The 14,963-nt window shown below is 49.9% G+C and overlaps 3 protein-coding genes across 3 annotated transcripts; 1 reads left to right on the top strand and 2 right to left on the bottom strand.

The window, feature by feature from the left end:
* Positions 1-581: 581 nt before the first annotated feature.
* On the bottom strand, positions 582-2,465 carry K444DRAFT_632981 (kama family protein; the record flags this gene model as incomplete). The annotated part of the gene is made up of 4 exons (XM_024883541.1): positions 582-887; positions 964-1,514; positions 1,581-1,935; positions 1,992-2,465. 4 exons carry the CDS (start codon positions 2,463-2,465, stop codon positions 582-584), a joined length of 1,686 nt encoding a protein of 561 aa, XP_024733493.1.
* Positions 2,466-4,633: 2,168 nt separating this feature from the next.
* Positions 4,634-8,820, top strand: K444DRAFT_616440 (ATP synthase F1, alpha subunit). The gene is made up of 10 exons (XM_024880925.1): positions 4,634-4,805; positions 5,006-5,169; positions 5,266-5,322; positions 5,373-5,493; positions 5,545-5,982; positions 6,052-6,079; positions 7,779-7,803; positions 7,858-7,910; positions 7,963-8,405; positions 8,466-8,820. The coding sequence occupies exons 1-10, from the start codon at positions 4,743-4,745 to the stop codon at positions 8,724-8,726; spliced, it is 1,653 nt and encodes a 550-aa protein (XP_024733492.1). The 5' UTR covers positions 4,634-4,742; the 3' UTR covers positions 8,727-8,820.
* Positions 8,821-11,196: 2,376 nt separating this feature from the next.
* On the bottom strand, positions 11,197-14,878 carry K444DRAFT_69003 (uncharacterized protein). Its single transcript, XM_024887757.1, has 4 exons — positions 14,791-14,878; positions 13,879-14,721; positions 13,470-13,814; positions 11,197-13,422 (listed from the first exon to the last, which is right to left on the bottom strand). Exons 2-4 carry the CDS (start codon positions 14,623-14,625, stop codon positions 11,338-11,340), a joined length of 3,177 nt encoding a protein of 1,058 aa, XP_024733491.1. The 5' UTR covers positions 14,626-14,721; positions 14,791-14,878; the 3' UTR covers positions 11,197-11,337.
* Between the last annotated feature and the right edge of the window lie 85 nt (positions 14,879-14,963).

Raw genomic sequence — 14,963 nt, 5'->3', positions numbered from 1 at the left:
TAAAGTTTGAAAGCATGTAAGATTAATATTTTCTCACTTCATGTCACTCAATAGGTTAATATTAACAAGCACATCAAGGCAAAAGTTATCAAGAAATCAAAATGTACTCTGAATTCCCCGGGTATTGAAATCAGAAACCCAGCACCATTTTTGTTCTCTCCCAATTCGGTCTGTTGAAGATCACCCCATCCGCCGTTCCAACCCAAAGCAAGGCAAATTAATGAAATCCAGAGCCGTCCAATCCAATCTAAGCACCCACGAACCAAAACACCTCAAGCCTCCACCGAAAAGCAAGTAGGTGGGTAGGTAGCCCCACGAAGAACAGTTTGCCCGCCTCCTTTCCTCAGATCAGATCCCCGCACCAGGTAGGCATATCAAATGTACCGAAGACATCTTGAGTATCGCGGCCCAATCTCAAAATTCCATCCAAAATAAAAACACGCAGCGCCAATTTTTGCTAGGAAATAGAAGAAGGGAAAGAGAAGAGAGGAATAAAAGGAGACAACGAATTAACTAAATAGCTTCGCAGCACCGATTTTCGTCAAGCCACGGTCACGAGTCGTAGAAAGTCATCAGCCGCATTACGGCTCATCCCTCATGTCACCGCCGTTGCCAGGAAGGCTAGCCAGCGGGTCCCAATACTCGTAGACCGTCTCGCCGCCTTTAACCGCAGGGGCAACGAAGGTCGACTTGCCTGTGACGCGATCATAGGATTTGTACGAGGCAGCGAGACGCTTGCCGCCGCCGCCAGGGAGATCGACAACGAATTGGGGCGTCATGAAGCCGGCGATTGTGCCGCGGAGTTGTTGTTCGAGCGTTAGGATGGAGGAGAGTGGTGTGCGCAGGTCTTCGACGCCGCGGACGAGGTCGCCTGCGTAGATGTAGTACTGCTCTGTTTGTCAATTTGTGCTAGATTAGAGTAGAAGAGATAACTGGGGAAGGTGATGAGGAAAGCGGACGCACTGGTTGAATATTGTTATCTGCCAACTCTCTAATTAACGAGCCCATCGTCTCAGCACTATCATTCACACCCTTCAACAAAACCGACTGGTTTCGCACAGTAACCCCATTTGCGAACAGCTTCTGAGAAGCTTCTCTCGAGACCCAGGAGAATTCGTTTGTATGGTTGAAGTGTGTGTGCAGGGCAATCTGCTTTCCGCACTCTCTGCCTCGCTTCACCAAAGCGATCAACTCGTCGGTCCAATCATCCTCTGGATCTAGGGTTCTACTTGGGGAGACACAGAGACCCTTTGTAGCGATGCGGAAACGGCGGACGTGAGGGATGGCGAGGAGACGGTCGCCGATGAGGCGTAAGTGGTGCGGCATGAGAGAGTAGGAGTCTCCTCCGGAGATGACGACATCATTGATGACGGGGTTGGAGGCGATGTATTGGAGCATGGCTTCCCAACGGCGGAGTTGAGGCTTGAGGGAGGACTTAGTGACGGTTGAGGTGTTAGCTCCGACAGCGTAGGAACGTGTGCAGAAGCGGCAGTAGAGTGGGCAGTGGGATGATGCTGTGGTAGGTATACTTGTCAGCTCGGTGGAGAGAAACAGTGAGAGGGGTTGGAGAGATAACGTACCAAGGAAGAGACATTTGTCGTGGTATCGATGGACCAAGCCCTCAACAGGCGAATCCTCAGCCTCATGCAACGAGTCCAGAGTTAACTTCGGGTGGTCAGGCTGGAAACCGGACATCATAGGAATGAACTGGCGACGAAGAGGGTCTTCGATAGGCTTTGTCCAGTCGATGGAGCTGACGATATGTGGAGGTATACGAATTGACATCGGGGCTCTGTCGATACCATCCATGACATCCTTGATGAAATCATCACGGGTACGGATGTGTTGATGCTCTTCAGTTTGGGGAATGTTCTCTGGTAAGGCTTCCCTGAGGAAATCATGGAGCTTCATCTTGCCTTGAATGTCATTCGCAGTCTGTTGAATTGTTAACAACTACTTCTGACTTGGCCGGGAGTGTGGATTTGACTTACACCCCATCTGTAAGACAGAAATTGCTTCTCGGTAATATCCTTCCAGCGTCCAATCTTTTGCCAGTATGGAACCCGGTCATACTTGGAGTCACGGTGGTAAGCAGGAACATTGGCAGTGTCAATGGCAGACTCGGACGAAGTGGTTTCAATCACGGGCTTTGTGATCTCCTGCAATTTCACTGCGCCACTCTTCTTTAGAGTATCGTCAACAGTCTGAGCTGAGGCTTTTGAGGTGACTGGTGGATGTGTGATATTTTGAGGAAGGCCTTGAATGATGTGCTCTGGAAAGTACACTGGCTCTGGAGCTCTAGCAAGTCCAGCCTGGCTCTGTTTCTGGGCAGCTGACCGAAACAAGCTGCTTTGGGTGGCGGGAAAGACACTGCTACTTAACTTCGTTGCTGAGCGAATGCGGTGTAAAACCAAGCCATGGTTAATAGCTCCGCTAAGCTTCGAGTATGTAAGGAGGGAACACATGTTGTCTGAAGTTGAAAGACCTGGAGTTTAGGGAGATGGGCAGTGGACCAGCCCGTAAGATTGAACACAAGGGAGGCTTTTCACCAGAGGGAACGGGCGTATTTCAGCTTGCGGGTTGTGGTTGGGCCAGAAGACCGAAGTTTGCCAGCACTGCAAATGATGTAAGTAAGTCGTCTAGCAGGTTAGATATCGACATGGAACTTCAGCTCGAAACGTGGTATGATCTCCCAAAGGACACTTACAGCGGCCAAGGACTCCTCCAATGATCTCTAAGGTGGTGGCTGGAAGTCTCTGCGGAGCATGGAGGATGGTGAGAAGCTAAGGAACATGGACGAAATGGCAGATATAAGTGGTAAGTAAAGTGTGGCAGCCTCGTGTGGGAGGAAGAATTTCAGGGGCAATAGCAGTCTATTGGCAGTGGAAACCAGATGACGATGTCCAGACCATGAACAGGAATCCAAGGATTCGGCACATTCTTGTCACTTTGTGTAGCTTGCTGTCCAACTCCGACCCCACAATCGACTCACCGACCCGGTTATCCCTCGAAGTTGGCTTTAATCAGTCCCGGAAACGTTAATCTGCACTTGATGCGTTGGTTTTGTTGGTCGGGCCGTGTGGGCTATTGGCGAGAAATAGCAGCCAAATCGAATTGTAAAGTTGTTTTGGAATTGCGCTCAAAACACTGCACCACCTGTGCTGTCAGGAGGCAGGACCATGCATCCGGTAACAAATAAGGGGAAAGGGGCGCAAGGCTGAGAATCTCTCATTGGCAACCTCGTAAGTTGTGTGTAACTCTACGATCCAATAAGTGATCTCCAAACAGCGTGGTTCGGGAAAATCAGGTTGACCTAGGACTCAACTCTGATGCAAGGGTATTGGGGGCGAGTCGATTAGTGACATTCATGTATAGTCCCTCTTCGAAATTCGCAGCTCTTGTGGTGATCACTCTCCGGCTGGGTCCATCTTGCTAGGCTGTCACCGTTCGGTTCGAGAACTGAGATGCGGCGGTGATATTTGGCAATGAAACCTCGAAACTTCAGCATAAATAAGAAAAACTTGACTCTATTGTTGGAGATAGGAAACGGATAAGCTGATGCATCAGTCATCAGCCTTAGCCTGGCGTTGACCGATAGAATGTGGAGCGAGGCTGTTGGATGCAACCCCAGGGATTAGCATCTGCACGAACTTCTGAATCGGGTTGTTGAAAATCTCTCGCAAACGATAGATCTGGACTCGCGAGATATCAAAGTACAACGGTCTCGCGATCTCAGGAGCCTCATATGTCTGGATGCTTGAGGCGCTCAGATGGAAGGAATTTGTTCTATTCGACCATGAATCTCGTTGAACGCCAGGTGGAATCAAGCATGCTGCAAACAGAGCCAGAAACCAAACCTCGTGGGTCGTCGATGACATTGGCCCGCCCATCTGGTACGATGCAAGAGCGAACACAAAGGGCAACTGCGGGGTCGCGGCAAATCTGTCTAAAGTTGGATTGAATGACCATGGGGCGAAGTTCGCGCCGTGGTGGGTCCCCCGTCATCGCCCTTGGCCGTGGGCTGTTCGACCTGAACATCTCAAGTGAGAGAGCACGAAACGACCGCACACGGAGTTACGGCTGCAGTGTTGGATATTAGACAACAACGGCGACTCAACGACCATATGGCGGTGGGAATCCAACGGGTGTCTTCACCCATTGGTCGCGGCCATATCTTCAGCCACAAGTTACCAACCAGAACAGGGCTTGATGATGCCATCCACCATGACTTGGCGGCCGGGTGCACGCCGGAGCACTCGGGGGAGGCTCTGTTCAAGTGGAAATGCTACCAGCGGGACAAGTAGACAACACAGAGCAAGAAACAGTAAGGATGCATCGCTCGGACTCGAGACAAACAGTGTAAGCAGGGAGGGCCAAGTAGTGCAAATCACAGGACGAAGAGATCTGTCCCGAAGCGCTGAGCACTGCTCACTCTCAATCCGTCGCCATCACTACGTGGTTCAGGAGTGAAGCATGTTGCGCGAGATACAAGATACAAGATACAAGTTACAAGAAAGAGGTCGACGTTTCATCTCATTGGCCGCCGAAATTATCGGCGAAAGTTGGATCATCACGTGATTATAGCCAACTAGCGCTTTTCTCATCTGCCAGTTCTCGCATGAACTCTTTCTTCACCTCGAGTAGTGAAGGTTCGACCACCACGATCCAACCCATCTCCTCTCCTCAATTGCTTGGTCAATTGGCCTCTACTACCTTTCCTTTAATCCATAGACCCGCTCATCATGTTCAGAAACGCCCTGCGCCAGTCGTCCCGGACGGTGGGAGCAATCTCTGCCAGATCCGCCGTGAGTACCCCAACCGCCTCGATTGCCGACTTCCAAGCTGCAATCAAACCTTCTGATGAGCTCGCGCTGCTTCTGCAAGCTCAATTGAGCTCAACCCACCCAGGAGACCGATGCGTGTTGATGGTTGGGAGAGCTCAACACAGCTCCAGCAGCTCCGGTTCATGTTTTTCGGGCTTCGGCTAACTGACGTTTTCTCCCAGGGACGACCGGCCGCTGCCCCAGCTGCTTTCAACGCAGCAAAACGATATTATGCTGCAGATGCAAAGGCTTCGCCGACCGAGGTCTCATCCATTCTCGAGCAGCGAATCAGAGGCGTGCAAGAGGAGGCCAGTCTTGCTGAGACTGGTCGTGTCTTGTCTGTAGGGTACGTTGCAACAGTGCGAAACAATCTTCATCGACCACGCATACCCTACAATGATGACGGGTCATGGAATTGGGTGCTAACTTGTATTTACAATAGTGATGGTATCGCTCGTGTCCACGGTATGGCCAACGTCCAAGCTGAGGAGCTTGTCGAGTAAGTCCACAGCTTCAGACGAAAATCCCTCAGCAACTCATAAAACATAGGTTCGCCTCAGGTGTCAAGGGCATGTGCATGAATTTGGAAGCTGGCCAGGTCGGTGTTGTGCTCTTCGGTTCTGATCGTTTGGTCAAGGAAGGCGAGACCGTCAAGCGTACCGGAGAAATTGTAAGTATTTGATATACGGGAAGAACTCGGAACATAGCTCACAATGTACAGGTCGATGTTCCAGTCGGGATTGAGATGCTTGGTCGTGTCGTTGATGCTCTCGGCAACCCAATCGATGGCAAGGGACCTATCAAGACCACTGAAAAGCGTCGTGCCCAGCTGAAGGCTCCCGGTATTCTTCCCCGACGATCTGTCAACCAGCCTGTACAGACTGGTCTCAAGTCAGTTGATGCCATGGTGCCCATTGGACGTGGTCAGCGTGAATTGATTATCGGCGACCGTCAAACCGGAAAGACTGCCGTTGCCCTCGATGCCATGCTCAATCAAAAGCGATGGAACGACGGAAACGACGAGACCAAGAAGCTTTACTGCGTGTACGTTGCCGTTGGACAAAAGCGATCTACCGTTGCCCAGCTTGTCAAGACCCTCGAGGAGAACGATGCTATGAAGTACTCGATTATCGTTGCCGCTACCGCCTCAGAAGCCGCAGTAAGTTGTCTCCGTCCTTCGATCCTCAGACGTTAAGAAAAAGTCCATACTAATTCCATGACCTCAAAGCCCCTGCAGTACATTGCCCCGTTTACTGGTAAGTTCCCCCCATTTTCTCTTCTCTCTTTCTTCATTTGTGGTACAACGTGCCAGCACCCACGCAAGGCGTGGGTGCACCTTCCCCATCAACCTTCAGATGATGGCAACTGCCCTGGATGCTCTTGCCTTTGCAGAGGCAGAGGCAGAGGTTATAACCTCTGCTCGTCGTCTTCTGCTCTTCTCCTGGACAACCTCACGACAACCTCCCCACCTCCTCAACGAGCACCCTTCAGTTGTGTCTCCTGTACTATATTGTCTTCGATACTACACTGCCTGGAGGAATTCAGGGTGTCGGTGCCATATCTGCACACCTCCTGTCAGACAGCGTCAGAATTAGTCTGGACAGCGTCCAAATCACCACCGTCGATTCCCAGGTACTCAGCAGCTGCAAGACATTGAGCATACGTGCCCCAGCAGTAAGTCCAGATCCTTCCGTGATCAAGCTTGTGCTAATATATGATAGGTCACCATGGCTACAAGACTGCATCAGGTCATCATTGCCTACTGTTTGAAGTTGATCAACATCGGCGCCGCCGAATGGTACCTCAATCCAGTCTACAAGGTGGTTCTCGAGCCAATCATCAATCAACTGTGGCTCACATTGCAACTTCTCTTCCCCGAGGGCTTGCTTGCTATGCTATCCTCTGATACTCTTCCATCAATTGACTTCTTTCTCGGTCTGCCGGCACCAAAGAAGAGAACATGGGGCGTTTATACTCTTGTCTTCGTCGACCTCGAAAACAACTACCACCTATACATTGGCTGTGGCACCAATGCAACATATGGGGTAACTTGTCGAACTGTCCATTACAAAGACAGAACACACCCTCAACTTCCTCGCTTTGTTCGTCTTGCTTATGAACGAGACTACGAACTTCTACACATCGGAATGTTGTGCTGGGCTCCTCTGCCAGGCGCTGTACGCGTCCCACTGGGACGACTACTCTTCCTCTGTCTCGAAGCTTTCTTCACCGCAGTTTTCTATGCCTGCTTCAAATCCATCATGGAGCCTATCTGGAGCGGTTTCATGCCTTGGACTCGAGACTCAGTCACTTGGGGTCCGCTATGTTCCCACCTTCTACCGTCTGAAGGCGTCGGTGACGAACTCAACCTCACACCACAACAGCTTGAAGCCATGGAGAAGATTCGCAAGGCCAAAATCCGACAATCCATCAACAAATGCAACAAGGCAAGGTTCGACCGCGAACGTGAAGAAGACCTTGAAGGCTATCTGTCTCGTGCCCGTGAACAATCAAAGAGATGGGCTCATAACAATCCCGAGAAAATCGTTGCTATCCGAAAGAAAACCAGGAGCAAAGTCAAGAAAGAGAAGCGCCACAATTGCGATGACTGCCAAATGCCCTTCGATTCTCCTGGGGCATTGGCGAAACATCCCAAGACTGCTGCGCATGCCCGTCAACTTGCCGTAATCGACGGCGTCCATTCTCTGATCAAAGCTGGTACACTTGCTTTGCGCAGATGTGCCGACAAAGCAAGGAAGGCAAAGAAGAACCATTGCTCAGTGTATGGGTTGAGTCTCGCCTCACCAGCAGCGCTTTCCGTCCACAAGACTTCCAAACGTCATCTGAAGAAGGCTGCACTGGCGGCCAATTCTTCAACTTAACCTTTCATTCTGTTGTCGACTTATCATTAATACATCATTACCTTGTTTATCCTGCTAACTCATTTTGATAAAGGTTGTTCCATGGGCGAGTGGTTCCGGTAAGATACTCCTCCATTCCAATCTCATTGATCACCTACTGACTCCTTGAACAGAGACAACGGAAAGCACGCTGTCATTATATTTGATGACCTTTCCAAGCAGGCTGGTCAGTAATTCTCCGCCCTTGAAGAGATCTCACAAACTAATGTCATGATCAGTTGCATACCGTCAAATGTCTCTCCTTCTCCGTCGTCCTCCTGGACGTGAGGCTTACCCCGGTGACGTTTTCTACCTCCACTCTCGTCTCCTCGAGCGTGCCGCCAAGATGAGCGACAAACACGGTGGTGGATCCTTGACTGCTCTTCCCATTATCGAGACCCAAGGTGGTGATGTGTCTGCCTATATCCCAACCAACGTCATTTCAATTACCGATGGTCAAATCTTCTTGGAGGCCGAGCTTTTCTACAAGGGTGTTCGACCTGCCATTAACGTCGGTCTTTCCGTATCTCGTGTCGGTTCCGCTGCCCAACTTAAGGCCATGAAGCAAGTTGCCGGTTCATTGAAGCTTTTCTTGGCCCAATACCGTGAAGTTGCTGCTTTCGCTCAATTCGGTTCAGATTTGGATGCCGCTACCAAGCAAACCCTGAACCGTGGCGAACGAGTAAGTTATATTTTCCTGAATTTTTAAGTAAGAAATGTAACTAATAGCATCTCCTTGCAGTTGACCGAACTCCTCAAGCAAAAGCAATACTCTCCTATGGCCGTCAACGAAATGGTTCCCCTCATCTATGCCGGTGTCAATGGTCACCTCGATAGTGTTCCAGTCAATAAGATCCTGCAATGGGAAGCCGACTTCATTGCACACTTGAAGACTAACGAGTCGGATCTTCTGGCTACAATTGACAAGGAGGGGGCGTTAAGCAAGGACCTCGAGGCGAGATTGAAGGACGTTGTCACAACCTTCACCAAGGCTTTCAACTAAACTAAAAGTCTGCCAATTCGAATGCTGCTCCATCTATCTTTCTCTTTGTTCTGGCATTGTGGTGGGTGGAAAGAAGTGTATTGAGGGGGAAGAGTCGAGACGATGGAAGGTTGATAGATGGTGAGGCTGTAAAATAGATGACGTCGATTCTTCCGGAATATTGAGCTCTTTCTTTGTCCTTGGGTGATCTGCTGCTTGTGAAATTGCCTCCACACTCTTGCTTCTTTTCCAGAAAACCTCAAGTGTAAGGTCCGTTGATTTTGTTGACCACAGAGAGCCGCCCCACCTTTTACACTCCGTGCAGGCTTCAAAGACTTGATTCTTTTACAGACCGAATGTTGCGCTCTTGAAATCGTTCCCCTAACAGTTATATTGTACAATTGCCCCTTGCAATGAAGCTGCCTCAGCTAGTCCAACTCTGAGAACGTACTTCGTCAGCTACGTACAGGCTGTCTTTTGACCGATGGCGACTAACAACTAAAGCAGTCTCATCCCATTTGAAGAGCAGAAGAGGTCTGAGCGCCAGCGAGGAAGAGCATATAATGGGCCTCTGGCCCCTTCTCTGCTCTCCTCTCTTGCTCAAGCACTTTCTCTCTCACTTCAAGGCACTTTTCGACCCACCCACCTTGCCCTGGTGCCCCGCACCACTTCCTGTACATAGCTGTCCTTATTAGTTAGATACTGCCCGACTTGGTCACCCACACAGTGGGGTCCTAGGGCGAGTCCCAGGCTCTTTTTCCTTTCCTTAGACCCACTTCACAGGACACCCTTAAGGTGCGCCTTGCAATGTGAAGGTTTGGAGGTTCTTCTCTTGCTCAACTCAGCTGCTGGAAACGCGCCGACTAAACAATCGGGAGCCTGATTCCCGCCAATCAATCGATCAATCAATCAAGCTCCTGTCCCTGATGTAATTCCAAGTGCAGTGCTCAGACCCGCCCTGTAAAGACCCCTCCTCTTTACTCGCTGCTGAGTGCAGCCTCCCTCCCTTCTTTCTTTTAACAACCCCAACAATCTCGCCAACGCCGGGGGCGGGCTTTCTTCTTATTCACACGCAAGTGACCAACTCTCTGACCTTTAGCCTTCCAGCAAAATCACAATATATCCAGTACCCTGCGCCATAGTGACACACTGGTATCAACTTCTGTTTGTTGTCAAGGAAAGCTCGCAGTCTAATCTACATTTCCATTTTCGACCCTCCTTTCCCCGATGTCCTCCGACCCTTCCACCTTTCCGCCAATCTTCTTCTCTTGTCCGCCGTTTCTATCTTCTTTCCGCTCATCACCTCCCCTCTCGTCCGTGCCAAAACAAAGACAGACAACTGCGATATCATGACAACGCTTTGTCCCTCCTTTGCCTGTCGACCACAAATGCTGCTACCTCTACACATAGAGCAGCAGGAACTCGAGCAGCAACAGGAACCATCGAACCGAGACAGCGAAACATTTATTGTGGATCTTCGGAGGAGGCGTGATTTCCACGATACCCATAGCACATGGTGATGTCTATTGAGACAATTGGATTGTCTTATGTGGAAGCGTGACTCAAGACCTTTTATAAACCTCTCCGGTTGCTTGATTGCTGGGATGAGGAAGATGCAATGTCTAATCTTCAAGTCTCATTATCGCCAGATCATTGTTTCGTCTTCCCGAACGCAGAAAAATAATACGCTCTTGTATGTTTAGAAGAACCACACTATAGAGATGTGAGCTGCTCGACTTGCGGTCAGAGCTGCAGACTCCTGTAACTGGCAGAAAGAAAGGATAAAGTGCATAAGGAAGGAAAGGGTCATGCAGAATCCAACTTCACAACCTCCAATACAGTCACGAAAGCAGGTCACAAAAAGGCACAGGCAGATCGTTTTATGGCTGTTTATTTTCTCGCTTAGTAAACAAAGGCGCGTCGTTCCCCAAAGAGCAAAGAAAAGAGAGCAAAGCGGCAGCCTGCACACGGTGAAAGAGAAATGAAGAAGCGACCACCTCTAACGTCAGCTAGAACTGACAGGAAGCAAGAACGCCATTCTCTTAAGTTCCAAGCAACAAAGCTTTACACGATAAAAGCGAGTTGATGAAGTGACCGCTTCCAACGTCAGCTGATACTGACAGGAAGGATTGCGCAAGGTAAGTACATAAAAGCCACCCTTCTTTTCATTAATCCACCCTCTCATTCCTTCCCTGAGATGGAAAAGAGAAACAGCAGCTGAGCAATAACTGAGTGTAAAGCAAGGGTATCTTGGTGCTTATAATCATTGACAAAAGGACAGAGGCATGCAAGCATTTTCGTGAAAACAGTGGAAATCTAATCCCACAGCTTGCTGTTGAGAAGGCCGACATTTTCAATTATTTCCGAGAATAGAAGGAAGAATCATGGAACGAATGTGGATGACATTGGCCGAGTAGCTGTTGACATCGTCGATCATGCCAGCGACAAGAACTGAAAAAGGACTCAATAGTGTGAAAGATTTTTATGCCTTCGATGAGTCCTTATATTATAGGATGGAGCTGCACAGATGCCGTCAACGCACTGGATCAATTGAGAGCCAGGAGATTTTTCAAGGTGGAAGAGGTCCTGTTCGATGACCTTGGGTTGAATAAGCCTAACTGTGTGTCTGCTTCTAAGCAAAGCCTCCACGACCCATTTGTTGAACCATTTCGGCTCCGAATCGCTTAACAGTTTTTGAAAACTTGCGGCCGTTGCTGGTTTTAGCCTGTACAACTTCCATCTTGCGTGGGTAGACGTCGGCATGGCTTGCCTCTGTCGTGGACCCGTGAGAATCCTCTTCGCTAAGAGGAGCATGTTCGACCGGGTTGAATGGATCATGCGTGACCGGATTGAATCGGCCATAGGCAACCGGGTTGAATGGATTTTGGATCATCGGACTGAATGGACCTTGGGCGACCGGGTTATATGGATTTTGCGCGACCGGGTTAAATGGATTCCAGACGGGATTGGGTACGGCATTTCTGGAGGCTTGGTAGACACGCTCTTCATCAAAGGAAGCTTCCGTGGCCTCACTTCCGGGAAAGGGGCTGGGTGTGAACGCGGAATGACTAACATTTGTCGAGTACTTGTAGGAAGCCTCGTCACCAAACGTGACCTCGACAGCCTCATTTGCTGGAAAGGCACTAGAGGCGACATGGTCGGTGTGGGATCTCTTGATCGTAGGTTGGCCTTTAAAGCCTTGCGTGGACCATTCGGTCTCCCATCTCTCAGTCGGCAGGCGTGATTTGGGTAGACACATAGTGGAAAATTTCTTGGCAAAGTCGATAAGGGTTTGTCTCTCCTGGTCAGGGTGTCTCTCCTCATACCCATGAGCTCTTGGTAGTCGGAACGCTCCCAAGACAACACCAGTTCCACTTTCGACATCTTCTGGATGGACAGGAAGCATGTAGCCTATAGCGTAGTCGCCGGCTTTGTACTCGCATTGCATGTTGTGCCACTCCACGCAGTCCTTGGAGCGAAGGGCACGGAGGTGGATCTCAGGTGTTAGCTCAGGTAGCGCTTTAGTGCCATGTTGGCCATAGGCAAGCAGAGGTCGCATCCGCAATCCAGTTTCGACATGTAGGTCTTCCTTGAGAACAACACAATAAATCAGATCGTAGTCATACAAATTAGCGAAGTCACTGCACGCCTGACCCATATCTCGGTCTTTGTTCTTCTTTTGAGGGATTTCGTTTGCCGACGAAGATGCCATGCTCGGAGGGGTCTTCATCGGAGGAGGGGGAATTCGGGCGAGTGCCGTCGAACTTGACGGGTGGTTGCTGTCCATTTCTCCCATGGATTGTCCGACAAAAGGATTGTTTAGTTCGGCACTTCGCGCTTTGGCGTTGGCGACAGGTCTCTTGTGGCTGCCTCTCTCAGTGCCATCGGCTGGAATGCTTCGAGGCGTCTGCGTCTGATGTGCGCTAATTACTCTGTCGATGTAGTCAACTTGTTGCTTCGGTTGCTCGAATCGTGATTGCTCCGCACAATCATCATCTGAAAGATGGAAAAAACCTTCAACAGTCAAGTCGAACAGCGTCTGTTGGGACAGGTCCTCCTCCATGAGGGAACGGTCTGGAGTATTCGGGGGATGCGGGTGGATAGAGGTAAGGTCAGAAGAGGAGAATGGGCGGGGAGTTGAAACACGACGGTTTCCAGAACCCGAGGTTGCCTGGCCGTTGAGCACCGGATCCTCGCAGAGTTGCTCATAGTTCTTGCCGAAGCTTTGTGGCTTGTTGAAGAAGCTGTTGTTGTGTGACTCTGAAGACGAAGGAGGCGTTGGGTCGCCATGAGGACCAAAGTTGTTCTGGCTGTTGATAAAGGGTCGAGAGTTTGTCATCGGAGACTTCATTTGGCATTGAAGTGCAGATGGCATAAGGTTCGGCTCTACATCTTCTGTACTGTATAGTCTTAGTGGTGACCTTAAGTTTCGAGGCTTGTAGACACCATTTATGATAGAGTCCCGTTCAAGAAGTGGGGTAGTTCTTAAATCGGGGTCCGTCAAAGTGTCGGCTAGAAAGTTGAGCTCCTTCATGACATCCTTGCCGAACTCTGCAAGCTCACTACGCTGCTGAGGGGTGAAGGCAATTCGAGGCTCCTTTCCAAATACTGAGAGAACGCCGACCACCTCACCTCCAGTAGACAGTAATGGTGCTCCAGCAAAGAATCGGATCCTTGGCTTGAAGTCCACGAGCGGATTGTTTTCAAATCGCCAGTCCTATACCATCAGCATCAAGAAATATACGAAGAAGTGGTCGCACAAACCTGTTTTGTATCCAACACAACCATGACGTCCGAAGCGTACAGAACATGAGCTGCAATGCTGGTATTACGGTCAATCAGCGATCGCTGGTATCCGCTCTCAATCTTGACCACCTCATTCTGCTCATCGAAGAAGCTGACGCATCCGGAGAGCGCGCCAAATCTCTTGATGGTTTGAGCAACCAGTAGACCGAGCTTCTCACATTCAGATCCGTGGGCCCATACAATATCATACTTGGCGCACAGTGACAGCCTCTCAGCCTCGTTCGGAGGGTAGACTGCGCTGAGGAATCTAAAGTTGCGGCTGTACTGAGGTGGAGGCGGGGGTCTGATTAAGCTGAATTGGCCCTGGAAGCAATCAGCATCAGCATCAAGTATTACGGGAAAAGGGAAACAGGGCCAAAGCACATACATTCGTATAGCACTCGAGGTAGTGCTTCCACTGCTCAGCTCCCGCGCGGCCTTGCCCGTTGATGACGGCGACGTACTCGATTTGCTGCTTAGTATTGAGATCGGGAGTGTCTGCACGAGGCGTATCACGTTGCAAAGAAACACACTCGACAGTGCATTCCTCAGAGGATCCGCAAACATCATTGACATTGTCACTCTCGTCAATGTTGAAAGCGTCTCGCTCGGCATATTCGAAATTGCTGTTGAAACCTTCTCGCTCGGGATGTTCGAAATTGTTATCAAAATTTTCTTGTTCGGCATGTTCGGCACTATTATCGAAAGTATCTTCCTCCGCAGCGAACTCTGGGTCCTCTTCTGAGACGCGGCCGGTTAGGATTGCATCCGTCTCCGCACGGTTACGTGCTCGAGTAATAGGAGACACAAACGAATCTGATCCGTCTTCCGAGCGTGCTCCCCGGGGAGGAAGGCCTTCTTCTCTACGAGGTTGCATTTGAGAGCCTTGGTGTGATGGGTCATTTGGCCGGACGAACACAGCAGGCTTCAGGTTGCCCAAGTATGCCATTCGGCTAATATCGCCGATCTCCGGTCCCAAAGAGTCTTCCTGTCTGCCTTTGTTCTCTGGCTGCTTGCCAAATAACTTGCCCATGAAGTTTGTGCCTGGTTGCTTCCTCTCTATGGAGGGAACTGAGGCTTTATTATGAAGCTTCTTTGGACGGCCAGAGTCTTCAATATCTTGAGAAAACGCCATCCTGAAAGTTCAATGATGATGAGATTTAGAGATCTACTACTGGAGATTGAAATCCTTGGAAGAGTCTGAAAAAAGGCCCCGCCGGTTTTCGTTCACCTTGAAGGAGATGTACATTAGCTACACGCGACATCGACATCTGCTGGAAATAGGTTGTCAAGAGCTTACCGTTCAGTTTACAGTAGTTCTCATTAGTGAGATCAATTGGTTCGCCCCGGAGAAGGCTCGAAAGATCGGATGACGCGCGCTTTGGTGCCTGTCAAAAGGTTAGATCGCGGTGCGTAGGCCTTTCTTGCAATCAACAAGAGACAAACGGTTATTCCAGGCGGTAATAGCCTGGG

Source organism: Hyaloscypha bicolor (assembly GCF_002865645.1).
Source record: "Hyaloscypha bicolor E unplaced genomic scaffold K444scaffold_118, whole genome shotgun sequence".
Taxonomy (NCBI): domain Eukaryota; kingdom Fungi; phylum Ascomycota; class Leotiomycetes; order Helotiales; family Hyaloscyphaceae; genus Hyaloscypha; species Hyaloscypha bicolor.
The sequence above is the reverse complement of the archived record's forward strand: the minus strand, read 5'-3'. Positions and strand labels throughout refer to the sequence as shown.